We start from the raw sequence: 26,375 nt of genomic DNA on the forward strand, positions 1-26,375 counted from the left end.
CGTGTCTCTAGTTCTGATTGTAACATATCCAAGCATTATTCTAGCAGTGTTTTTCTATAATCTTGTGATTTTTGCTTTGGCCATGTAGTGACGCTCATTGCTGTCTGTGTCGTTTACCGTGTTACTGGCTGTTAATGTCGGCATGAAACAGAAGTTTTACAGTCTTTTCTTCTCTATTGTGCTGTATATCCGAGTGAAACGCTTCTGGAACAAGAGCAAATGTGGTTATCTTTTTTTGTTACTTTTTTTTGTTTCCTTCTCATGTTCTGTTCTGTTCCTGTTTCATTGGTTCTTGTTGCTAGTTTACTGCCATGGAAACTCATTGGTTAATTATGTTCACCTGCACCTCCTTTATTATCACCTCCAGCATGACACAGCATAATATTAGGGCATTGTACTGTCGGCGAGGTGGAGGACGACGGAGCAACTCCGTTGCAGCCCTTCCAGTCACTACCTCCATCATAATGTCCTCGATCATCTGCACTAAGCCTATGCCCACAACGGATCTGGAACTGCAGCCCACCACAGACCCAGACCCGGAGCTGATGCCCGCCACGGACCAAGAGCCTGAGCCGATGCCCACTACAGAGTCAATTCCTGCAGCCATGTCTGTCACCTGAGCCAATTCAGTCTGAGCAGGTTTGTTAGCCGATTCCTGTACCCGTTCCAGTGGGAATATTAATAGAATATGCAGGCATGGAGTGAAGCCCTGTCCATACTCTCGTCACTGCTGTGGATATGATGAACTTGAATCCTTGTGGGATTAAGGAATATGAAGAGATTATTACTTGGTCAGTCCATTTTCTCTTAATCTAGGGGTCTCCAGTCCTGCAAAGTTAAGCTCCAACCCCATATAAACACACCTGCTAATCAAGGTCTTACTAGGCAAATTAAAAACTTCTAGGCAAGTGGGTTGAGGCAAGTTGGAGCTAAACTTTGTAGGACAGTGGCCCTCCAGGAGCAGCATTGGACACCCCTGTCTCAATCTAAGCATAGTTTAACCAAAGCTGTCTAATGAAAGATCATAGTTTATGAGGACAAATTGTGGTCATAATTCAATTTAGACTAAATGAGTTATTCTATGTTGCCTTTGCATAACAGTCTAATAGTATTTCAAGGCTCCTTTCTTGAGATTATTTCCAGGGACATACATTGGTGGTAGTCCTATACTTGAAATGTGAAAATATCCAGATTCCATCTTTAATTTTTATTGTATGGATATAATTTTTAGTAGAATTTAAGGCAATGGATTGGACTTATTGCTCTAACAGTAATGCACTTGTCTGCTGTTTGTTAGTACAGATGCTGTATTACATGGGCAAAATGTAAGAGTAAACTAGCTTTATTAGATTCACTAATCCACTATATTGTATAGATAAGATTGATCGGGTCTATGAATATGTAACTAGTGGGTGGATTTGAGAGGTTGTATTGTTGAATGGGGTGGTCGCTGTGCTTTCTGTACGTATAAAACTGAGTCGTATCAGTGACAAGGACCAGGGGGCTAAACTGACAAGCATCCTCACACAGAATCTATCCAACTGGGGACTGACAAACATGAACAATCAAACGATCCAATACTGCTTTCCAAACAACAATTTGTCTTGTACCAGAAGTATCCGACCTGAAGCAGAGTACATTGTTGTGTACATTTTCATCGCTGTAACATCAGTGTTCACCGTGTTTCTGAACCTGTTGGTGATCATCTCCATCTTGCATTTCAAGCAGCTCCACACTCCCACCAATGTGCTGATCTTCTCTCTGGCAGTGGCTGATCTGATCGCAGGACTGATTATCATGCCAGTGCAGGGAATGAAACTGATTGAGCCATGCTGGTACTTTGGAGAAATATTTTGCTCAATATTTACTCTTATTCTTTATGTGGTTGTCACAGCATCTCTTGGTAATATGATTATTATATCTGTGGATCGATTCATTACTGTGATTGACCCTTTGCGATATCCAATAAGAGTCAATAATAACAGAGCTGTTGTTGCTATTGTTGTAAACTGGTTATTCTCCTTTATATATATTTTTTATCTGTTGTATGAGTTTTTACTGTATCCGGAGAGGAACCACACATGTATTGGAGAATGCATCGTTGTTATTACTTTGGAAAATCGTGTAGTAGATGCTTTTGTTTGTTTAGCGGCACCTTGTTGCATAATTATTCCTTTATATGTGAAAATCTGCTTTGTAGCAAAACGGCAAGCTAAGCATTTAAATTCAGTCACAGACAAAAAGGCCAAATCAGAAAAAAAGGCTACAAGAACCTTAGGGATTGTAGTACTGGTTTATCTTCTTTGCTGGACACCGTACTACATAGTTACTCTTTCTTTTGGGCATGACGAAAATTACTCTCTTATAATTGATGTAATGAATTGGATTATATGCATGAATTCCTGCATGAATCCACTTATATATGCAATGTTTTATCAATGGTTTAGAGTGTCAGCAAAATACATTTTGACACTGAAAATATGTGAACCTTCATCAGAATATTTCAATCTGTTCCCAGAAGAGAAATGATCACTTACACTCTTGCATGAAGCACAAATGTAATTTCCATCTGTCTATGAATGGAATAGTTAGGGTTCTTGTGTTAAGCACTTCCTTATCAAACATTAGATGACACCAGAATCTGTGCAACACCTATGTTTGTGAATAGTTTAAATATTTTGCCTATAATGTATGTATATTGAGAACATGTACATGTGTGAATAACATTTTTGCTCTCTTGGAGGCCTTACAATGACGAAGAAAGAAAACAAGACAATGCTAAATACAATTGTGGGACAAACTATAAAACAGCAGCTGTAAATGAATAATAAGGCCTGTGATATGTAATTTTTCATAATATGTTATTAGGCTGTTCATGTCTCCCAATAGTGCCTGTTTATTCACACAAAGTGTTTATTATTGAATATGGAGCCCTCTTCCATTTGACTGTCGGGAACTGATGAGGTCAGATTATCTGTATTCGAACAAATGGCATTTTGCAAACTGTCAGTTGTAAGAGATAGGCTATCTCAGTTTTAATGTGTTCAAAATATGCTGGAATGTATGATGATCAGCAAACCACACTTAAACATGGGTCAGAAATAAAGGAATCAACTAAACACTTCATATGGCATCCATTTTCTAACATTCTCATATTGTTAAGCATGTTACATTTTTTAAATTGTGGCCGCAATGTTTTCTGTTGTAATGGGCTGAAATAAATATGTTCAGATATGTGTTTGTGTGATATGTTTGAGTAAAAACAAATACAGTGTAAAATTCTTTGCCCCGTGTCTGAATTCTGGATTTGTCCATGTTGTAAATAGTCATACTGTATTTCACAATGGTAGGCAAAGCAAGGCAAGTTTATTTATATATATAGTAAATGTCATGCACAATGGTAATACTGCACTGTTAACATTTGAATTATTAAAGATATAGATTTTTTTTAAACTATACTAATCTTTAAAAAACGTGTTTAAACAATGACACTTAGCACAAAAAGAAAAACATATAATAATGGTCTTGTCACAAAGTAAAAACCAACCCAGATTCATCCCTAATCATAACACCACCTTTAAAAAATCAGGTAATTTTTAAATGAATGAATAAATTGAATGAAGCATGTATATATAGCTCTTCTAGATATTACTGTACACTCAAAGCATCAGGGGTCTCTCTTCTCAACCTCCACATCATATTTATCTGTAACTGAAGTGCATATTCAACAGTGACCTGAGAGTCTGGACATAAACATCATCATCATCATCATCATCATCATCAAATCAATATTTGTCTTTATCCTTTATCCAACACCGACAGGAGCTTTTTGTTTCTTTTTCTTCCTCTGGTTTGCTCACTGGAGGAATAAAGGATTAAATAATTATGGAATAACTTTCTAGTGACTCCCTGATGAACATACTATCTCTAATCTTATCCAACAAAATGAGTACTTTAATATCGCAGTTATAATTAATCAGTAATGACTGATACTAACTGTTGCATTTACAAAAATATATTTATACAACAATACTATATTAGCAGTACCTTCTCTATACAACTGTCCTTTCTATCACATTCTCTTTCTTTCTCTTAAATTTTCTTGCTCAGTTTCTCATCCCGGCCCAAAAAAGCTTGTTTCTGCCATGGAATAAAAAACACAAAAGGCAATTGTGACATTTTATCTCACAATTCAGACTTTTTTTCCATAAATGTGTGATGTAACCATGCTATTGTGAGAAATAAAGTCAGAATTGTGAGATATAAACAATTCTCAAAACCCAGAACAAAACCTATGGCGTTTCTTTAGTCTCAAATCTTGCCCACATAAAAATCAGGCATGTGCACATACGGGCACGCAACTTTAATGGCTTTATCAGATTATTCCAGAGATTATGCCCATTTCAGTATGTTTGGGATTTTAACACACCTTTGAACATTACAGATGCTTTAACGGGAGCAAAACCACGGGCATGGATGCTGTGTATAGGCTAATCCTGTCATGTTTCTCTATAACAGTGTTCCAAACTAGTTTTTGCGACATTTGAAGTATCGACAATAACTGTATCTAAATTAAAATTAAAAAAGGTTGTGTCGACACTTTAGAAATTGTATCGATTAAAGGTATTTCTGCTATTGGTTAAAAATTGTAAGGGCTAAATCATCATTGGATGGAAACCTTGCTAAAAACAGGTAGAGTAGACGGAACACTCTTTTTTTCTTTTTACATTACCACACAAAAACGCCTCGGTTACGACTGTAACCTCGGTTCCCTGAAGAGGGAACAAGACGTTGCATCGATTGACGCTAAGGGACCGCTTTGCGTGTTGATGTATTGAAGCACATGTAAAATCAGTCCAATGGTGTGACGCCACCATAGCGAGAAGTGCCTGTCCAGTGTGAAATCAGAGCGAGCAGCACTAGGACGAGAGCACTCGGGACCATGGTGTAGAGTTCAAGTCCAGAGAATAAAACCTAACGAATGTGTGAGGAGAGGACCAGCCTGCCGCATCATAAACGTCTTGTAGAGGTACTCCTGACAATAAGGCCTAAGAGGCCGCCATACTCCTGGTTGAGTGAGACCGCACCGCCAAAGGTAGATTCTGGTGACCCCTTGTTAGGGGGTCCAAAACAGACAAACAACTGTTCGGATTTATGCCACAGGGCAGCTCTGTGGACATAAGCATCCAATGCCCTAACCGGACATATCAAATTGTGCTTTTCCTGGTCCGCATCCTGGAACGGAGGGCAGAAGGCCTGCAGCACTATAGATTGGGCCACATTAGTGGGGACCTTGGGAACATAACCCGGCCTAGGATGAAGGAACGCTTTAACCATGCCGGGCGCAAATTCCAGGCACGAGGGTGCAACCGACAGCGCCTGAAGATCTCCTATTCTTTTGAGAGACGAAATAGCGACGAGGAACAGAGTTTTCAAAGTCAGAAATCTGGCAGGAACCTCCTCCAGGGGCTAAAAGGGAGCCTGGGAAAGGCCTTAGAGGACAATCGCCAGGTCCCAAGTCGGAACCCTTGTGCGCGCAGCAGGCCTCAGCCTCAAACTGCCACGTAGGAAACGAGATACCAAGGGGTGTTTACCCAAAGACATTCCACCCAAAGGAGTGTGGTAAGCACCTAAGGCCGCCACGTAAACCAAAGGAACTCCAGCACTGTACCAACCGGCCAGTTAACTGGGTCCAGCTGACGGTCACTACACCATGAAGTGAAAACCTTCCACTTCAGGGCATAAAGTTTCCTCGTGGAGGGAGCTCTGGATTGTAGAATGGTCTCCACAACCTCAGTTAAGAGACCTGACCCTATGAGCTGGGCCCCCTCAGAGGCCAAGCCCACAGGTTCCACAGTTCGGGACGAGGGTGAAATATAGAGCCCTCTGCTTGGGACAGAAAGTCGTGGACAGGGAGAGCCAGGGAGGACAGTGAGACGTCTCTCGAGGCGCAAACAGATCCACTTGAGCCTGGCCGAACTCCCTCCATATCTGTTCCACCACCTCGGGGTGGAACATCTAATCTCCGGGAATCAGCCCCTGTCTCGACAGGATGTCTGCTCCTAGATGACTTATATAGGTGACCACTGATGTGCTGTCTGTGTGGACCCACACATGGTGGCCCCTGAGGTCTGGTAGGCCCCATAGACCCTAAGTCGAGCGTCCTTCCAGGATCACTACCCAGCCCGTGAGGGAGGCATCTGTCGTTAGCATCCTGCGACGACAAGAAGCTCTCAACATGGGGACCTGGGACAGGAACCAAGGTTTCTTCCACATAACCAGGGCACGTAGGCATCGCCGTGTAACCATGATCATACGAAAGGGGTTGCCCCACGGGGAAAACCCTTACCCTGAACTGAGCGTCCTTTCAGGATCGCTCCCCCAGCCCGTGAAGGAGGCATCTGTCGTTAGCATTCTACGACGACAAGAAGCGCTCAACACAGGTAACCTGGGACAGGAACCAAGGTTTCTTCCACATAACCAGGGCATGTAGGCATCACCGCGTAACCCTGATCATGCGAAAGGGGTTGCCCCTCGGGGAAAACCCTTTGGTCCTGAGCCACCACTGCGAGGGTCTCATGTACAGCAGGCCAAACGGTATCACGCTGGACGCTGCTGCCATCAAACCCAACAATCTCTGAAACCGTTTCACTGTGAGTGACTGGCCTAGCGTTATTCTTTTCACAGCTGACAGGATGGACTCTATGCATGCCGGAGACAGGTGCGCCGCATCAACATAGAATTCCACACTACCCCTAGAAAAGTGGAAAATGGAGAACGCACACTCTTCTTGGCGTCTAGCCGTAACCCCAGCTCTTTCATGTGGGTGAGAACGACATCTCGATGCCGAACCGCTAACAGATGCGACTGAGCTAGAATCGACAAATCGTTGATGTAGTTCATGATGCGAATACCCTGAGGACGCAGTGGCGCCGGAGCTGCATCTACACATTTTGTGAAAGTGCAGGGTGATAGTGCTAGGTCGAAAGGAAGAACTCGATATTGGTATGCTTTGTTATCGAAGGATGGAAAGGTGGAAGTATCCGTCCTTGAGATCTTTCGTGACAGACCAGTCCTCGGATCTGATCTGTGGCGCGATTTGTCTCAACATTTTGAACTTTAGTTACATGACGGAAACGTACAGAACTATTAAAATCGAAATGGGACGCAACCCCCCATCCTTCTCTGGAACGATGAAATACCGGCTGTAAAACCCGGTGTCCCTGCTGGAGGGAGGTACATATTCTATGGCCCCTATGTCCAACAGATTTTCACTTCTTGTTCCATTACCAGAACCTGCTCGGGGCTCACCACGGTGGGATGAAAGCCCCTTTTGGTCTGCAGGACCAAATATTTGGCAGTAGCTTCCGCGCTGCCAAGAATTCTACTAGAGGTACCAGCCTCTCGAGACTGGTTTCTGGATTTAGTTTTTGTTGAGCAATCAGCCCGTCGACCTGTAACGGCGAACCGGCAGGGAACGACTGAAATGACTGCTCTAGGACCCTCCTCGGAGGGGGCAGGCATCCCAGGGCAACTACGTTTTCGGGTGGCACCTGAGATATGTGATCGCTGGAGACCGCTGCGCCCTGTAACACACGAGGTGGCAGGGTTAGCATAACGGTCCCCCGAGGACACTGAAGGGAGACGGGCACCGTAAAATGAGGTGTTAACCTTTCTGCTTCGGTGGGGAACTGCCCTCGATGGCCTGCGCCCTTGGACGTCAGGCCTTTTCTTTGCAGCTTTCTTGGAAATAATGACGGTCCTCAGATCCGTCTTATCCCTTGAAGGCTGCGGTTGAGCGCGCTTTCCGTGTCCCCAGTCTTTTTGTGGGGGAACACGGGAAGCCACGCTCTGTTTTTGCGTGGCACGTGTGAGGAGCTGGATTTAAAAGTTTGGGGCTGCTCCCGCTCAGCAACCCCGGAGACATGAGTCTGGCTAGGGAGAAGTTTTTGGAAGGCAGCCGTTTCTTTTTGTATGGCTGATTCCTATACCCTCTCGATGACCGTGTTCACTGCGTCACAGAAGAGGCCAGATAAAGATATTTTCTCCTTTTCTTTAATATTGCTCAAATTGAGCCAGAAATGTCTCTCAGTGGCCACCAGGGCTGCCATTGACCGGCTGATAGAAATAGCCGTCTCCTTGGCGACCCTGAGAGACAAATCTGTGGCTCGACGCAGTTCGCAAACTGCGTTCGGGCCAATAGCCCGGCCCTCATCAATGTATCCTAACATTTCAGCCTGGTAAGCCTGCAGCAGCGACATTGTCACTATACTGTCAAAGAGCACCGTCCTTCGGATGAGACGTTAAACCAAGGCCCTGACTCTCTGTGGTCACAAAAAATCCCAGGATGTCTTTCAAAAGAGTAGGGGTGTAACCCCGGCATCCTGGCCAAATTTGCCCAGTGGCCTCTGTCCATCATGGCCTTCTAATCATCCCCATATATATATATATATATATATATACCAATTGGCTTCATCACTCTGTCTCTCCACCAGTAAGCTGGTGTGTGGTGGGCGTTCTGGCGCAATATGGCTGCCGTCGCATCATCCAGGTGGATGCTGCACATTGGTGGTGGTTGAGGAGATTCCCCCTTCTATGTAAAGCGCTTTGAGTGCCGAGAAAAGCGCTATATAAATGCAATGAATTATTATTATTATTATTATTGTGTGAAGACATGCTGCAGCCTGACCACCCGCTGAATAAGCCTTGCCCACCAATGCTGAAGTTACTCTAACTGGCTTGGTGGGTAATAATGTGGCTTTAAGGGAAGATGCAGATTCAGGGGAAAGATAGCTCGCGAGCGTCTCTTCCACCTTCGGCATTTCCCCATATCCGTGCTCTTTATATTGTGAAATAGAAGAGTAGTGTAATGATTGTGCACTGTACATTCTATATGACACAGGTTTCTTCCACGATCTCCACACCTCAGTGTGGAGATCGTGAAAAAACGGAAGGCTCAGGCATTGAGATTGTAAACGAGAGGGCAGGAAGCGTTCGTCTAGTTTGCTTTTTAAACGAACGTCCTGCTTATCTGCCGGCCAATCGATATGTAATCTTTCGACCGCTCTCGTTACAACCTCAACGAGCTCCTCAAAAGCATGAGACTGAGGTGGCGAATCCTCAGTATCACGAGCATAAACACTAACAACATCCAGTCCCTCGGAACTGGATAGCTGTAGTGTTTGTGCCTGTATCGGGGTTGAAGAAACCGCAGCGCGTGCTTCCGAACCCTGATACGAGGCATTAGATCTGTCAGGTGAAGTCAGAGATAAGGCAGAGCCCGTCTCTAACCCCGCTGACAGATCCATTTGCGAACCCCAAGTCTGAAGTCATCGCTGTGCCTCGGCAGCAGCGGGACCTGAGCCTTGGGGAACGCGAGCCTGGGCGTCCTCGTTAAAAAACACCAGGCGGGATCGGAGTGTCCACAAGGGAAGCACAATACAGTGCTCACAGTCAGCGCCCTCGAGCGCTGACCGTGCATGGTCCTCTCCCAAACAAACAACACATAAAGTGTCTTGGATCTTACTCTCCGCCTGGCCGTTGGATTGTGGATGGTACCTCGACGTCAGGCTCACCGAGACTCCAAGTAGCTTGAAGAAAACTTGAGTATACTTGCTGCGAGCACAAGGGAATCCTGGAACCAGAGAAGCATGAGGAACCGGTTGAGTCACACACGTCGCTAGACGAGACCGGACAGAGAACAATGGAGAGACTGAAGCTTAAATCCTGTGTGCAGTGTGATAAGTTCGTGATGCAGTGCAGGTGGTGAGTAATCAGTATTCAGGGGATGATGAGCGTGACCAGGTGTGCTGAGTTGATGCTGGTTGGGGTGCGTCGCTAGGTGTATCCGTGACAGTACCCCCCCCTCCACGGTCAACTCCTGGGGGCGGTAGACCCCGACGACGGGGGTCAGGACGATCTGGATGGTCATGATGGAAGTCCTGGAGGAGTGTGGGGTCTAAGATGTCATCCCGGTGGACCCAGCAGCGCTCCTCCGCTCCAAACCCCTCCCAGTCCACGAGGTATTGGAGCTGACCCCCTCGTCGATTGGGAGTCCAGGATTGTGTGGACCTGGTACACGGTGTCCTCAGCTGGATCCACAGGAGGAGGAGGGGGCACCTCGCCAGCATCTGTGTCTGTGGGAACAGGAGAGAGAGGAGCAGTGTATGGCTTTAACAGAGATACATGAAAAGTAGATGCAATCTGGTAGTGCCGGGGAAGTGCAAAACGATAAGTGACCTCGTTGACCTGCCTCAGTACCGCAACAGAACCAGAATGTATTTGGGACTCAGCTTGCGGGAGGACAGCCGGAGGTGGTTGTCTCTGGTGGACAGCCACACTAGCTGGCCCGGAGCGTAGTGTGGCATGGGTCGTCTTCGTGCGTCCGCTTGCTGCTGGTGCCTCCGGATTGCCAACTGCAGGTGGACATGTGCCGAGTCCCAGACCCTCTCACTCTCATAGTGCTGGACCGCTGGGACATCAGATGGCTCTCCAGACCATGGGAACAGAGGGGGTTGATATCCCAGAATTCACTGGAAGGGAGTTAGACCAGTAGAAGTTTGTCGGAGAGAGTTCTGGGCATACTCTGCCCATGGAAGGTATTGGTTTCAGCGGTCCTGAGCATCATGACATTAGGTTCTCAGATACCTCCCGATCTCTTGGATCTTACTCTCCGCCTGACCGTTGGATTGCGGATGGTACCTCGACGTCAGGCTCACCGAGACTCCAAGTAGCTTGAAGAAAGATCTCCAGACTCTCGACATGAACTGTGGTTCTCGCTCCGATATGATGTCTTCTGGAATTCCGAAATGGCGAAAAATCTCAGTAAACAGCATTTCAGCAGTCTTGAAGGCTGTGGGAAGCCCAGAGAGAGAGATCAGTTTACAGGACTTGGAAAATCTATCGACTACGACCAGGATGCAGGTCTTGGAATCAGAGGGTGGTAGATCGGTCACAAAGTCCACAGCAATGTGAGACCATGGTCTGTTCAGAATGGGTAGTGGCATGAGTTTACCTTCAGGTAGACGTCGGGGTACTTTGGCCATGGCGCAGACTGCACATCCTAGTACGAACTGGGAGGTATCTTGAGCCATCCCAGGCCAGCAATAGCGCTGTTGGAGAAGTGAGAGGGTTTGTTGGCTGCCTGGGTGTCCCGAGCCCGGAGAGGTGTGCACTGAATCCAAGAGGGAAAGGCGGAGAGTAGATGGTACAAATAATTTTCCCTCTGGATCTTCCGGCAGAGCAGGTTCGTTCAAAATGGCGTCGGCTATGAGTTCATCGATGTTCCAATGGATGGGGCTGAAATTCATGGTTGGAGGGAGTATGGTCTCTGGATTCTCATCAGAGGTTTCAATCTGGTGAAGGCGAGACAGAGCATCAGCTTTGAGATCCTTTTAACCAGGTCGATAGGTGACTGTGAAGTCAAAGCGTGTGAAGAAGAGTAACCAACGAGCCTGGCGAGGATTGAGTCTTTTGGCTTCCCAGAGATACTCAAGATTGTGATGGTCAGTAATCACCTGGAAAGGATGATTGGCTCCCTCCAACCAGTGTCTCCACTCCTCCAGAGCTAGTTTGATGGCCAGAAGTTCTCGATTACCGACATCATAATTCTGCTCCGCCGCGGACATCTTATGAGAAAAGAAGGCACATGGATGGAGTCGTGAGGGGGTCCCCTGCCGCTGGGAAAGAACAGCTCCTACTCCGTTGGTGGATGCGTCCACTTCCACAATGAAGAGCAGATTAGGATCAGGATGTTTTAGCATAGGGGCCGAAGAGAAGGCTTTCTTTAAACACTCAAAAGCTTCGGAGGCTTCTTCAGACCATGTTAACTGCTTGGTACCCTTTTTCACCATAGAAGTCAATGAAGCACAGATCTTACTGTAGTCGCGGATGAATCGGCGATAAAAGTTGGCAAAGCCCAGGAAGCGTTGCAGCTCTTTCAGGGTTTGAGGCTTGGACCAGTTGAGTACCGCTTCCACTTTGTTTCGATCCATTGATATGCCGTCTGGACAAATCACGTACCCCAGGAAGTGCATGGAAGTGCTACGACGATTACGTTCATCTGCAGTTAGATGTCCAGCATCGATTTCCATAGGTTCTGGTACTGGAGGGCTTACGGGCGTGGAGTGGCGAGAGGAGTGTGAAGGGAAGTTGTTTAAGTAAGCTGTGTGATGTTGTGCGATGAGTATAGAGCGCTGGATGAGTTTCTCAATTCCGATGGAATCCTCGTAGATGGCCAGTTGTAAGCAGATCTCAGGGTTGAGCCCTCGACGATAGGCAGTCATCAACGCGTTCTCATTCCATTCGCTGTTCGCGGTGATCGTCCGAAACTCCAGAGCATAATCTGCAACTGAGGATTTGCCTTGTCGAAGACGAAACAGCTGATCACTAACCGACATGGCATTCGGAGTTTGAGAGAATGCAGTGCGAAAATGTTCAATGAAACTGTGAAACGACAGTAAAGCAGGAGCATTGGAATCCCACAGAGCTTGAGCCCAATTCAACGCACGGCCAGAGAGCAGGGAAATTATGAAAGCAACTTTGGCTTTTTCAGAAATGAATTGAGTACTATTTACCTCCATATAAAGCTTGTATTGCAAAAGAAACCCGTTGCACTCCTCCTCACCCGAATATGAATCAGGTTTGGCCATGGGACTTACTGAGGCAGGTCTGAGGTTCTGAAGGGCGAGACGGAATTCAGTGAAGGTTTCCTGGAGCAGTGTGGGCGGTGCGGAGGCTGCATTGGCAGCAGCGTATGCTGAAGTATCCATAAGTGATTGGGGTGCGGCGAAGCCCCGAGGGGTTTTGATGGATATGGCAGCTATCTCGGAAGCCGGGGATACTTGCATCGTGTGTGGTCCGGACTTCTGTCACACTACAAGAAGGATGAAGACACAGGGAATACGGTTAACAGACAAATTGTGGTCATAATTAAATTTTGACTAAATGAGTTATTCTATGTTGCCTTTGCATAACAGTCTAATAATATTCCAAGGCTCCTTTCTTGAGATTATTTCCAGGGATTTTATTGTATGTTAACATGGATATAATTTTTAGTGGAATTGAAGGCAATGGATTGGATTATTGCTCTAACAGTAATGCACTTGTCTGCTGTTTGTTAGTACAGATGCTGTATTACATGGGCAAAATGTAAGAGTAAACTAGCTTTATTAGATTCGCAAATCCACTATTTTCACACTACTAGAAGGATGAGGACACAGTCCTCACACGTGTCGCTAGACGAGACCGGACAGAGAACAATGGAGAGACTGAAGCTTAAATCCTGTGTGCAGTGTGATAAGTTCGTGATGCAGTGCAGGTGGTGAGTAATCAGTATTCAGGGGATGATGAGCGTGACCAGGTGTGCTGAGTTGATGCTGGTTGGGGTGTGTCGCTAGGTGTATCCGTGACAACTATATTGTATAGATCAGATTGATCAGGTCTATGAATATGTAACTAGTGGGTGGATTTGAGAGGTTGTATTGTTGAATGGGGTGGTCGCTCTGCTTTCTGTACGTATAAAACTAAGTCGTGTCAGTGACAAGGACCAGGGGGCTAAACTGACAAGCATCCTCACACAGAATCTATCCAACTGGGGACTGACAAACATGAACAATCAAACGATCCAATACTGCTTTCCAAACAACAATTTGTCTTGTACCAGAAGTATCCGACCTGAAGCAGAGTACATTATTGTGTACATTTTCATCGCTGTAACATCAGTGTTCACCGTGTTTCTGAACCTGTTGGTGATCATCTCCATCTTGCACTTCAAGCAGCTCCACACTCCCACCAATGTGCTGATCTTCTCTCTGGCAGTGGCTGATCTGATCACAGGACTGATTCTCTTGCCAGTGCAGGGAATGAAACTGATTGAGCCATGCTGGTACTTTGGAGAAATATTTTGCTCAATATTTACTCTTATTCTTTATGTTGTTGTCATGGCATCTCTTGGTAATATGATTATTATATCTGTGGATCGATACATTGCTGTGAATGACCCTTTGCGATATCCAATAAGAGTCAATAATAACAGAGCTGTTGTTTCTATTGTTGTAAACTGGTTATTCTCCTTTATATACAATTTTTACCTATTGTATGAGATTTTACTGTATCCAGAGAGGAACCACACATGTATTGGAGAATGCATACTTGTTATTACTTTGGAAAATCGTGTAGTAGATGCTTTTGTTTGTTTAGCGGCACCTTGTTGTATAATTATTCCTTTATATGTGAAAATCTGCTTTGTAGCAAAACGGCAAGCTAAGCATTTAAATTCAGTCACAGACAAAAAGGCCAAATCAGAAAAAAAGGCTGCAAGAACCTTAGGGATTGTAGTACTGGTTTATATTCTTTTTTGGACACCGTACTACATAGTTACTCTTTCTTTTGGGCATGACGAAAATGACACTCTTATAATTGATGTAATGAATTGGATCATATGCATGAATTCCTGCATGAATCCACTTATATATGCAATGTTTTATCAATGGTTTAGAGTGTCAGCAAAATACATTTTGACACTGAAAATATGTGAACCTTCATCAGAATATTTCAATCTGTTCCCAGAAGAGAAATGATCACTTACACTCTTGCATGAAGCACAAATGTAATTTCCATCTGTCTATGAATGGAATAGTTAGGGTTCTTGTGTTAAGCACTTCCTTATCAAACATTAGATGACACCAGAATCTGTGCAACACCTATGTTTGTGAATAGTTTAAATATTTTGCCTATTATGTATGTATATTGAGAACATGTGTCACTTGGAGGCCTTACAATGACTAAATCAACTACAACATTATCTTTAAATACAAAGTAATATTTTTATAAGAAAACAAGACAATGCAAAATACAATTGTGGGACAAACTATAAAACAGCAGCTGTAAGTGAATAATAAGGCCTGTGATATGTAATTTTTTCATAATATATTTATAAGGGTGTTCATGTCTCCCAATAGTGCCTGTTTATTCACACAAAGTATTTATTATTGAATATGGAGCCCTCTTCCATTTGACTGTCGAGTAAATGTCATGCACAATGGTAATACAGCACTGTTTACATTTGAATTATTAAAGATATCGATTTTTTTTAACTTTTACTTTTATTTAAACTACTAATCTTTAAAAAACGTGTTTAAACAATGACACTTAGCAAAAAAAGAAAAACATATAATAATGGTCTTGTCACAAAGTAAAAACCAACCCAGATTCATCCCTAATCATAACACCACCTTTAAAAAATCAGGTAATTTAATAAATGAATGAATAAATTGAACGAAGCATGTATATAGCTCTTCTAGATATTACTGTACACTCAAAGCATCAGGGGTCTCTCTTCTCAACCTCCACATCATATTTATCTGTAACTGAAGTGCATATTCAACAGTGACCTGAGAGTCTGGACATAAACATCATCATCATCATCATCATCATCATCAAATTATGATTTGTCTTTATCCTTTAACCAACACCGACATGAGCTTTTTGTTTCTTTTTCTACCTCTGGTTTGCTCACTGGAGGAATAAAGGATTAAAGAATTATGGAATAACTTTCTAGTGACTCCCTGATGAACATACTATCTCTAATCTTATCCAACAAAATTAGTACTTTAATATCGCAGTAATGATTAATCAGTAATGACTGGTACTATCTGTTGTAATGTTGAGTTAGAGGCATTGAGATCCATTTGCAGGATTTTACTGACACATGCAATAAAGCAGAGAAAAGCAGACATAAAACAGTGCAGGTAGAAGGGCAATCCAGAATCCGTAACAGTACACAGGCAAGGGTCAGGGCAGGCAGCAAAGGTTCACAGAAACTAGAGTCCAGGCAGAGATCAGAGTACCAGATAATCACTAGAAACAGGGAATAACGCTCGGTAATGACAGCAGAGCAAATCAAGTCTTCGCAAAGTCACAGTGAGAGACAAAGTCCAGATAAAGGGGCAATAATGGAGAACAGGTGACGAGAATGGGAATAATTAGATAAACCAGGCAGGGATGGAGATAGGTAATGATCAGAGGGAGAGATGGGAAATGCAGTTCCTTAATATTCCGGAGAGAGGGAACGGATGAGGCCAGAGGGAGGCGCAGCTGAGCGTTCTGTGACACTGTTGCATTTACAAACATATATTTATACAATAATACTATATTAGCAGTACCTTCTCTATACAACTGTCCTTTCTATCACATTCTCTTTCTTTCTCTCAAATATTCTTGCTCTCTTTCTCATCCCGGCCCAAAAAAGCTTGTTTCTGCCATGGAATAAAAAACACAAAAGGCAATTGTGACTTTTTATCTCACAATTCAGACTTTTTTTCCATAAATGTGTGATGTAACCATGCAATTGTGAGAAATAAAGTCAGAATTGTGAGATATAAACAATTCTCAAAACCCAGAACAAAACCTATGGCGTTTCTTTACTGTGCGTTCACACCGGATGCGAATAGCGTGTAAAATTCGCGCCAGCCGCGTCTAGTTATACGCTTGACCACTTTGTGTTAATTCGCGTGTCAATGGCGAAATTGACGCGCGTAAAAACAAAAGTTTGAAGCGAAATTTACGTGCGTCAGAGGCGAAATCCGGAGGGAGAAATCCGTTGGCGGCCATCTTTTTAGATGTTTATCGAGCATTAGCATTATTCGAGAGAGTCACCGCTCGTATATGCTCTGGAGAGCAGAAACAGCTGCGTAGGGGACATCGTCGCTGTACTCGGGTCCACCAGACCCTCCGGAGGATTTCAGGAGTTTCACAATTTGCTCCAGGAGCTAGCTTTGGTGGACCTAACAGTGAGGACGCTGACGAGAACAGAGTAGGCCGTATAAGGCCTAAGCCTCGAGTGGTCTATGCCTGTCGAGCCCGCGCTCTACAGCCGGCGCGAGGTTCACCCTCGCCCGCACCCACCTAATCTGTCATTTATTTTTGTTTTGATAAATGGAGCCAGCCTCCAAAGGTGAAACCTGTCCTGTGATTTTAAAAAAAGTTTTTATACACTAAATTGTGTTTGCTGTCTTTACATTAGAATAATAATGTTTCATATAATCTAGAATAGATATGGAATAAATAGCATTCAATACAAAATGAATATCTCTCATATATTGAAATCGAGTTTTTATGTGAAATATTTGCTTTGCACACCAAGCATTTTAGTCATTTTACAAAATAATTTATTGAGGCCAAACATAAAATAACATTATAAACTGTCACTTCACCACGTGACAGCAGCAAGCAGGCTCCTGATTGGTTAACGCGGCGCGAATTGACGCAGAAGTTCAGATTTTTCAACTCAGGCGGCAGACGCGAATTCGCGTCAAACACGAGAATGCACAAAAAGCACTACATAAAACATTCGCACGTAACGCGCCAGACGCTCAATTCGCACCATTCGCGCGAACTTGACGCGCGAATGAGGCGTATTCGCGTCTACCGCGCCGCGCTCTACGCCTCATTCGCGCCGCAGGAATTTTTACGCGCGTAACGCGTCTTTGCATTGACTTAACATTGAAATCACTCGCGCCTGACGCGCTATTCGCGTCCGGTGTGAACGCACCACAAGTCTCAAAACTTGCCAACATAAAAATCAGGCATGTGCACATGATACGGGCGCGCAACTTAAATGGCTTTATCAGATCATTCCAGAGATTATGCCCATTTCAGTACGTTTGGGATTTTAACACACCTTTGAACATTACAGATGCTTTAACGGGAGCAAAACCACAGGCATGGATGCTGTGTATAGGCTAATCCTGTCATGTTTCTCTATAACAGTGTTCCAAACTATTTTTTGCGACATTTGAAGTATCGACATAAAATGTATCTAAATTTAAAGTCGACAATTTAGAAATTGTATCGATTAAAGGTATTTCTCCTATTGGTTAAAAATTGTAAGGGCTAAATCATCATTGGATGGAAACCTTGCTAAAAACAGGTAGAATAGACGAAACACTCTTTTTTTCTTTTTACATTACCACACAAAAACGCCTCGGTTACGACTGTAACCTCGGTTCCCTGAAGAGGGAACGAGACGTTGCGTCGATTGATGCTAAGGGAATGCTTTGCGTGTTGATGTATTGAAGTACATGTAAAATCAGTCCAATGGTGTGACGGGACGTCAGAGGCGGGTGGCGTCATGAACCAGGAAACTATATAAGCCTGTTCAAACCCAGCCGCTCCAGCTTCGTAAGGTCTGAACAAGTCGCTTACAGGCACGTAGGAGATATGGCAGGTGACGCAACGTCTCGTTCCCTCTTCAGGGAACCGAGGTTACAGTCGTAACCGAGGCGTTCCGTTTCAAGGGAACTTGCGTTGCGTCGATTGACGCTAAGGGAACGTCTATACCAACGCCACCATAGCGAGAAGTGCCTGTCCAGTGTGAAATCAGGGCGAGCAGCACTAGGACGAGAGCACTCGGGACCCTGGTGTAGAGTCGAAGTCCATAGAATAAAACCTAACGAATGTGTGAGGTGAGGACCCGCCTGCCGCATCACAAACGTCTTGAAGAGGTACTCCTGACAATAAGGCCTTAGAGGCCGCCATACTCCTGGTTGAGTGAGACCGCACCGCCAAAGGTGAAGGCTGTCCGGTCGACTCATAAGCAAGTGAGATAGTCTCGACCACCCACTTGCTCATTCTTTGCTTAGATGCTGGTGACCCCTTGTTAGGGGGTCCAAAAAAGACAAAGAACTGTTCGGATTTACGCCACAGGGCAGCTCTGTGGACATAAGCATCCTATGCCCTAACCGGACATAGCAAATTGTGATTTTCCTGGTCTGCATCCTGGAACGGAGGAGGACAGAAGGCCTGCAGCACTATAGATCGGGCCACATTAGCGGGGACCTTGGGAAAATAACCCGGCCTAGGATGAAGGAACGCTTTAACCATGCCGGGCGCAAATTCCAGGCACGAGGGTGCAACCGACAGCGCCTGAAGATCTCCTATTCTTTTGAAAGACGAAATAGCGAGGAGGAACAGAGTTCCCCTTCAGGGACTACCGCTGCGTGTAATCGCAGTGGGAACGCCCTCAGCGTGACGCGTCTGAAGCATGAATGAAATCAGTCAATGGAGAGAATGAGCGTACGGCGAGTGACGTCATCGACCAGGAAGCTATAAATATCCCCTGAGCACACAATACGCCAGCTTTTTGTACTTCAGCAAGCTCTGTGTGTGTCTGAATCTGTCGATTGTGTTTGTCTGTTTTGTCAGGAGTTTATCACTATATATAGATTATATAAAAAAAACAATATGAGCGAGCAGTATAAGAAGTGTGTTCCCCCCTGTACTCGATACATCACGGGTGGGGTTCACATGAGCTATGTGTGGCTTGTTTGGGAGTGCAGCATGCCCAGTCGGCTCTCAAGGGAGTCGATTGTGAGCATTGAGCGCTTTCGTCTGAGAACTCTGCGCTCGCGGCGATCGCTCTTCGAGGAGAGTGGTTTGCTGCGAGCTCCCCAAGGCTCGGGTCCCGCTTCTGTTGAGGCAGAGCGGCGGCGCTTGTCTTGGGGTTCGCAGATGGATCTCACCGGCGACGTTGAGACGGGCCCCGCCCTATCTCAGCTTTCTCCGGCGGGATCCAGTGCCTCTCACCCGGCTTTGGAAGCAAAGAACCGCTGCGGCGGTTACTTCTGCCCGGGTGGAGGTACATGATGATGTTGAATTGAGATTATCCAGTTCTGAGGATCTGGATGTCGAAAGTTTTGCATCAGAGGAAACTAGTGTGTCACATTATACTGCAAATGAAGAAGGTTTGATGGATGTGTTATCTCGGGCTGTTGAAAAGCTCAGTATCGAGTGGCCAGCTGATAGACAGGATTCTAGAATTAAAAGCAAACTAGATGATAGATTTCTGTCTGCACGACCTCAACCTTCTCGCCGGTGCTTACCGTTCTTTCCAGATCTTCATGCTGAGGTTTCAAAGACCTGGGTTAGACCGGTTTCAAGCAGAATTTACACGAATCAGTCAAATGCTTATGGTAACATTTTTGGTGCTAAATCTGCTGGTTATGTGACGATGCCGAAGGCGGAGGAGACGCTCACGAGCTATCTCTCTCCTGCTTCGTCGTTTTCACTTAAAGCACCGGCTCTTCCATCTAGACCACTAAAGGCTTACTCGGCGGCTGGGCTGGCGGCTGCGTGTTTGCACACGATGGCTATTATGCAGGCTTATCAGGCCGACCTGCTCAAAGATGTGTGTGAGGGGGGAGAAATTTCTGCAGATATGATTAGTGAACTCAGGCAGACTGCTGATCTCACTCTGCGTGCCACCAGAGAGTCCGCGAAATCTATCGGTCGTTCTATGGCAGCCATGGTGTCCACAGAAAGGCACTTATGGTTGAGTCAGACCTCTATGAAAGAAAAAGATAAGACTCTCCTTTTAAATGCTCCTGTTTCGCCTGCGGGCCTCTTCGGTGACGCTCTTCACTCGGTCACGGAGAGGTTCCAGGAAGAGAAAAAACAGGCGGCTGCCTTTCATAAATTTATCCCTCTAAAGGTACGTGTCACTGGGGCTGCTGAGCGAGGGCAGTCCCAGCCGCCGAGTTCATCTTCAAAAAGAGCACAGCAGAAGCGGAGTGTCGCGTCTCGTGCCCCCCCGCAGAGAAACTGGAGGGACGAGGCGGGGCGCTCTCCGGCGCGGCCTTCTCGGGGCAGGACTGATCTGAGTACAGTCATTGTCGCCAGGAAGGCCGCGTCGAAAAAGTCCTGACGGGCTGAACGTCAGGACTCTGAGGGTGGTCCCCATCGGGAAAAACTTGAGTTCACCGCACAAGAACACGGTGCCCTGTCTTTCTCGATGCCCTCAGGGGTCTGTTCTGTCAGGGCGTAGAGAGACTCGGCGAGCGATTTCCCGAGGGACGCTCTCCCCCCCTCCGAGGAGGGTTGTGGAGTGCTCAGACCAGCTGTTTCCTGCCAGTATGTTACAGGGCGCTGTGTCTGTCACTCGGGATGTTCATCCAGAGGCCAGCCTCGAGAGGCTGGTTCCCTTAGTAGAGTTCCTGGCGGAATGGGAAATGCTTCCCAATTTTTCTCAGTGGGTCCTGAAAATTATAATGAACGGGTACGCTATTCAGTTCAGAACGCGTCCACCTCGGTTCAGAGGGGTTCTGCCCACTGTGGTGGGCCCCGAGCAGGCTCTGGTATTAGAACAGGAGCTAAAAACTCTGCTGCAAAAAGGGGCTATAGAACGGGTTCCTCCACCCAGCAGGGAGTTAAGATATTACAGCCGGTACTTCATCGTTCCGAAAAAAGATGGAGGGCTGCGTCCCATTCTAGATCTGCGTGTCTTAAATCGCACTGTAGGGAAGCTCAAATTCAAGATGCTCACTCTCAAGCAGATCGTGTCACAAATCAGATCCGAGGACTGGTTTGTCACGATAGATCTAAAGGACGCTTACTTCCATGTATCTATCCTCCCTCAACACAGGAAGTTCCTGAGGTTCGCTTTCGGGGGCGAAGCGTACCAATATCGGGTTCTTCCGTTTGGCCTAGCACTGTCACCCTGCACGTTCACGAAGTGTATGGATGCAGCTATAGCTCCGCTCAGGCTGCAGGGTCTCCGTATTCTGAACTATATAGACGATTGGTTAATTCTAGCTCAATCGGAACAACAGGCGGTTCGGCATTGAGATGTCGTTCTTGCTCACATCAAGAGGTTGGGGATGAGACTCAACGCCAAGAAGAGTGTTCTTTCTCCATTACAGAGAACCACTTTTCTCGGTGTAGTGTGGGATTCGACAACGATGCAGGCACAATTGTCACCTGCTCGTGTTGCTTCGATTCTCGCCGCAGTAGATCAAGTCAAGCTAGGCTGGTCATCCACTGTAAAACAGTTCCAGAGACTGTTAGGTCTCATGGCGGCTGCGTCCAACGTGATACCTTTTGGCCTCCTGCACATGAGACCGTTACAGTGGTGGCTCAGAACCAAGGGATTCTCCCCGAGGGGAAATCCGCTTCGCATGATCATGAGTTTGCGGCGGTGTCATCGCGCCCTGGTTATGAGGAAAGATCCTTGGTTTCTGTCCCAAGGCCCTGTGTTGGGAGCTCCTTGTCGTCGCGTTATGCTAACAACAGATGCCTCTCTCACGGGTTGGGGGGGCGATCATGAGTGGTCGCCCAGCTCAGGGTCTGTGGGAGGACCATCATCGTCTATGGCACATAAATTGTCTAGAGATGTTGGCAGTGTTTCAGGCCCTGAAACATTTCCTCCCAGACCTAAGGGGCCACCATGTTCTTGTCCAGACAGACAACACATCGGTGGTCTCTTATATAAACCATCAGGGGGGTCTGCGTTCTCGCCCACTTTACAAGCTGGCACGTCAGATCCTTCTATGGTCCCAGGGGAAAATTCTCTCTCTCAGAGCTATTTATCTCCCGGGGTATTTGAATCAGGGGGCAGACATCCTGTCGAGGCAGGGGCCGAGGCCCGGGGAATGGAGTCTTCACCCCGAGGTGGTGGAGCTCCTATGGGGACATTTCGGTCGTGCCGAGGTAGACCTATTTGCGTCCCGAGAGACATCACACTGTCCACTGTGGTTCTCTCTCAGCCAGCCAGCCCCACTGGGGTTGGATGCGATGGTACATCCGTGGCCGAGGTCACGCCTGTGCGCTTTTCCCCCGATCGCTCTGCTCCCAGGGGTTCTGGAGAGGGTTCGCCGGGACGGGCTCAGTCTCCTGCTAATAGCCCCGTTCTGACCGGCCCGAGTATGGTTTGCAGGCCTAGTGTCTCTCCTCGACGGCTCTCCCCTAGAGATACCGATCAGGAGAGATCTGCTCTCTCAGGCGAGTGGGTCGATCCTTCACCCCCGTCCAGAGCTATGGAGGCTGTGGGCTTGGCCTCTGAGGGGGCCCAGCTCATAGATTCTGGTCTCTCGGCTGAGGTCGTTGAGACCATCCTCCAATCCAGAGCTCCCTCCACGAGGAAGTTATATGCCGCGTTATATGGAAACTTTTCACCTCTTGGTGTGGAGAGCGCCAGCAGGACCCAGTTAACTGCCCGGTTGGTACAGTGCTGGATTTCCTGCAGGACCGTCTCTCCACAGGGTTATCCCACTCCACACTGAAGGTGTATGTGGCGGCCTTAGCTGCTTACCACGCCCCTTCAAGTGGAGGTTCCCTCGGGAAACACCCACTTATATCTCGCTTCCTTCGTGGCACCTCTAGGCTGAGGCCTGCAGTTCGCACGAGGGTACCAGCTTGGGATCTGGCCATCGTCTTAGAAAGTCTCTCCCTTGCTCCTTTCGAGCCCATCGAGGAAGTTTCGGAAAAGTTTCTTACTCTAAAGACTATCCTTCTTGCTATCTCATCTCTAAAAGGAATTGGAGATATTCAAGCACTTTCGGTGGCTCCCTCGTGCCTGGAATTTGCTCCTGGTATGGTTAAGGCCTTTCTCTGTCCGAGACCAGGTTATGTTCCTAAGGTGCCAACTACTTTTGTTAGATCTATAGTTCTGCAGGCTTTCTGTCCTCCACCTTTTCTGACGTCAGACCAGAAGAAACTTAATTTGCTGTGCCCTGTTAGGGCTTTAGATGCTTATGTCCACAGAGCTGCCCTGTGGAGGAGATCAGAACAACTGTTTGTCTGTTTTGGGTCACCTAAGAAAGGGTGTCCTGCATCTAAGCAAAGGATGAGCAAGTGGGTGGTCGAGGCCATCTCGCTTGCTTACGGTTCGGCCCATCAGCCTTCACCTTTGGCTGTAAGGGCTCATTCCACCAGGAGTATGGCTGCCTCTACAGCTCTTCTTTCAAGAGCTTCTCTTCAGGACGTTTGTGATGCAGCAGGCTGGTCCTCGCCGCACACTTTCGTCAGATTTTATTCCCTTGACCTTAGCTCCACTCCCGGGGCTCAGGTTCTCTCGTCGGTTTGTGCCTCCTAATGACACACGACGTGGATTTGGTCGTATGGGGATGTGGGTATTGCGTTTCCACTGCGATTACACGCAGCGGTAGTCCTTGAAGGGGAACGTCCCGGGTTACGTATGTAACCCTAGTTCCCCGAAGGGACGGACGCTGCGGGTCCTGCCATACTCTCGGCATCCCCTTGGCTCGCTTGCTTGAGTAACTTTTAAGCTGGCGTATTGTGTGCTCAGGGGATATTTATAGCTTCCTGGTCGATGACGTCACTCGCCGTACGCTCATTCTCTCCATTGACTGATTTCATTCATGCTTCAGACGCGTCACGCTGAGGGCGTTCCCACTGCGATTACACGCAGCGTCCGTCCCTTCGGGGAACTAGGGTTACATACGTAACCCGGGACGTTTTCAAAGTCAGAAATCTTGCAGGAACCTCCTCCAGGGGCTCAAAGGGAGTCTGGAAAAAGGCCTAGGAGGACAATCGCCAGGTCCCAAGTCGGAACCTTTGTGCGCGCAGCAGGCCTCAGCCTCAAACTGCCACGTAGGAAACGAGATACCAAGGGGTCTTTACCCAAAGACATTCCACCCAAAGGAGTGTGGTAAGCACCTAAGGCCGCCACGTAAACCTTTAAAGTGGACGGGGATAGATCTGCAGTGAACCGCTCCTGCACTACACCATGAAGTGAAAACCTTCCACTTCAGGGCATAAAGTTTCCTCGTGGAGGGAGCTCTTGATTGTAGAATGGTCTCCACAACCTCAGTTAAGAGACCTGACCCTATGAGCTGGGCTCCCTCAGAGGCCAAGCCCACAGGTTCCACAGTTCGGGACGAGGGTGAAATATAGAGCCCTCTGCTTGGGACAGAAAGTCTCTCCTGACGGGAAGCTCCATAGGAGGCCCGTAAAGGAAGGTTTCTTCATCATAACCAGGGCACGTAGGCATCGCCGCGTAGCCATGATCATGCGAAAGGGGTTGCCCCTCGGGGAAAACCCTTACCCTGAACTGAGCGTCCTTCCAGGATCCCAGCCCGTGAAGGAGGCATCTGTCGTTAGCATCCTGCGATGACAAGAAGCGCTCAACACGGGGACCTGGGACAGGAACCAAGGTTTCTTCCACATAACCAGGGCGTAAGGGGTTACCCCTCGGGGAAAACCCTTTGGTCCTGAGCCACCACTGCGAGGGTCTCATGTACAGCAGGCCAAATGGTATCACGCTGGACGCTGCTGCCATCAAACCCAACAATCTCTGAAACTGTTTCACAGTGAGTGACTGACCCAGCATTATTCTTTTCACAGGATGTACTCTATGCATGCCGGAGACAGGTGCGCCCGCATCAACATAGAATTCCACACTACCCCTAGAAAAGTGGTCCTCTGTAATGGAGAACGCACACTCTTCTTGGCGTCTAGCCGTAACCCCAGCTCTTTCATGTGGTTGAGAACGACATCTCGATGCCGAACCGCTAACAGATGCGACTGAGCTAGAATCGACAAATCGTCGATGTAGTTCATGATGCGAATAGCCTGAGGACGCAGTTGCGCCGGAGCTGCATCTACGCATTTCGTGATAGTGCGGGGTGATAGTGCTAGGTCGAAACAGAAGAACTCAATATTGGTATGCTTTGCCCCCCAAAGCAAACCTCAGGAACTTCCCGTGATATGGAAGGATGGAAAGGTGAAAGTATGCGTCCTTGAGATCTTTCGTGACAGACCAGTCCTCAGATCTGATCTGTGGCGCGATTTGTCTCAACATTTTGAACTTTAGTTACATGACGGAAACGTACAGAACTATTAAAATCGAAATGGGACGCAACCCCCATCCTTCTCTGGAACGATGAAATACCGGCTGTAAAACCCGGTGTCCCTGCAGGAGGGAGTTACATATTCTATGGCCCCTATGTGCAACAGGATTTTCACTTCTTGTTCCATTACCAGAACCTGCTCGGGGCTCACCACGGTGGGATGAAAGCCCCTTTTGGTCTGCAGGACCCAACGAGAAATATTTGGCAGTAGGTTCCGCGCTGCCAAGAATTCTACTAGAGGTACCAGCCTCTCGAGACTGGTTTCTGGATTTAGTTTTTGTTGAGCAATCAGCCCGTTGCCCTGTAACGGCGAACCGGCAGGGAAAGACTGAACTGACTGCTCTAGGACCCTCCTCTGAGGGGGCGGGCATCCCAGGGCCACTACGTTTCCGGGTGGCACCTGAGATATGTGCTTGCTGGAGACCCCCTGTAACACACGAGGTGGCAGGGTTAGCATAACGGTCCCCAGAGGACACCGAAGGGAGACGGGCACCGTAAAATGAGGTGTTAAACGCTCTGCTTCGGTGGGGAACTACCCTCGATGGCCTGCGCCCTCAGACGTCAGGCCTTTTCTTTGCAGCTTTCTTGGAAATAATGACGGTCCTCAGATCCGTCTTATCCCTTGAAGGCTGCTGTTGAGCGCGCTTTCCGTGTCCCCAGTCTTTTTGTGGGGGAACACGGGAAGCAACGCTCTGTTTTTGTGTGGCACGGTGTGAGGAGCTAGATTTAAAA

General features: G+C 46.9%; 2 protein-coding genes across 2 annotated transcripts; both read left to right on the forward strand.

The window, feature by feature from the left end:
• The first annotated feature begins 464 nt into the window (after positions 1-464).
• Positions 465-2,537, forward strand: LOC130103792 (trace amine-associated receptor 13c-like). The gene is made up of 2 exons (XM_056270117.1): positions 465-607; positions 1,488-2,537. The coding sequence occupies exons 1-2, from the start codon at positions 465-467 to the stop codon at positions 2,527-2,529; spliced, it is 1,185 nt and encodes a 394-aa protein (XP_056126092.1). The 3' UTR covers positions 2,530-2,537.
• Positions 2,538-13,208: 10,671 nt separating this feature from the next.
• LOC130103793 (trace amine-associated receptor 13c-like) lies at positions 13,209-14,703 on the forward strand. The gene is made up of 2 exons (XM_056270118.1): positions 13,209-13,304; positions 13,476-14,703. The coding sequence occupies exons 1-2, from the start codon at positions 13,209-13,211 to the stop codon at positions 14,577-14,579; spliced, it is 1,200 nt and encodes a 399-aa protein (XP_056126093.1). The 3' UTR covers positions 14,580-14,703.
• The last annotated feature ends 11,672 nt before the right edge of the window (positions 14,704-26,375 follow it).

The sequence above is a fragment of the Rhinichthys klamathensis genome, unplaced genomic scaffold, assembly GCF_029890125.1.
Source record: "Rhinichthys klamathensis goyatoka isolate OS25496 unplaced genomic scaffold, OSU_Roscu_1.1 h1tg000297l_1, whole genome shotgun sequence".
NCBI lineage: Eukaryota > Metazoa > Chordata > Actinopteri > Cypriniformes > Leuciscidae > Rhinichthys > Rhinichthys klamathensis.

Coding starts and splice junctions, on each gene's coding strand:
- LOC130103792 (XM_056270117.1), top strand. CDS start 465: ATGTCCTCGATCATCTGCACTAAGCCTATGCCCACAACGGATCTGGAA. Junction 608..1,487: donor GAGTCAATTCCTGCAGCCAT/GTCTGTCACCTG, acceptor GAGTCGTATCAG/TGACAAGGACCAGGGGGCTA.
- LOC130103793 (XM_056270118.1), top strand. CDS start 13,209: ATGAGGACACAGTCCTCACACGTGTCGCTAGACGAGACCGGACAGAGA. Junction 13,305..13,475: donor GTGTGCAGTGTGATAAGTTC/GTGATGCAGTGC, acceptor TGGATTTGAGAG/GTTGTATTGTTGAATGGGGT.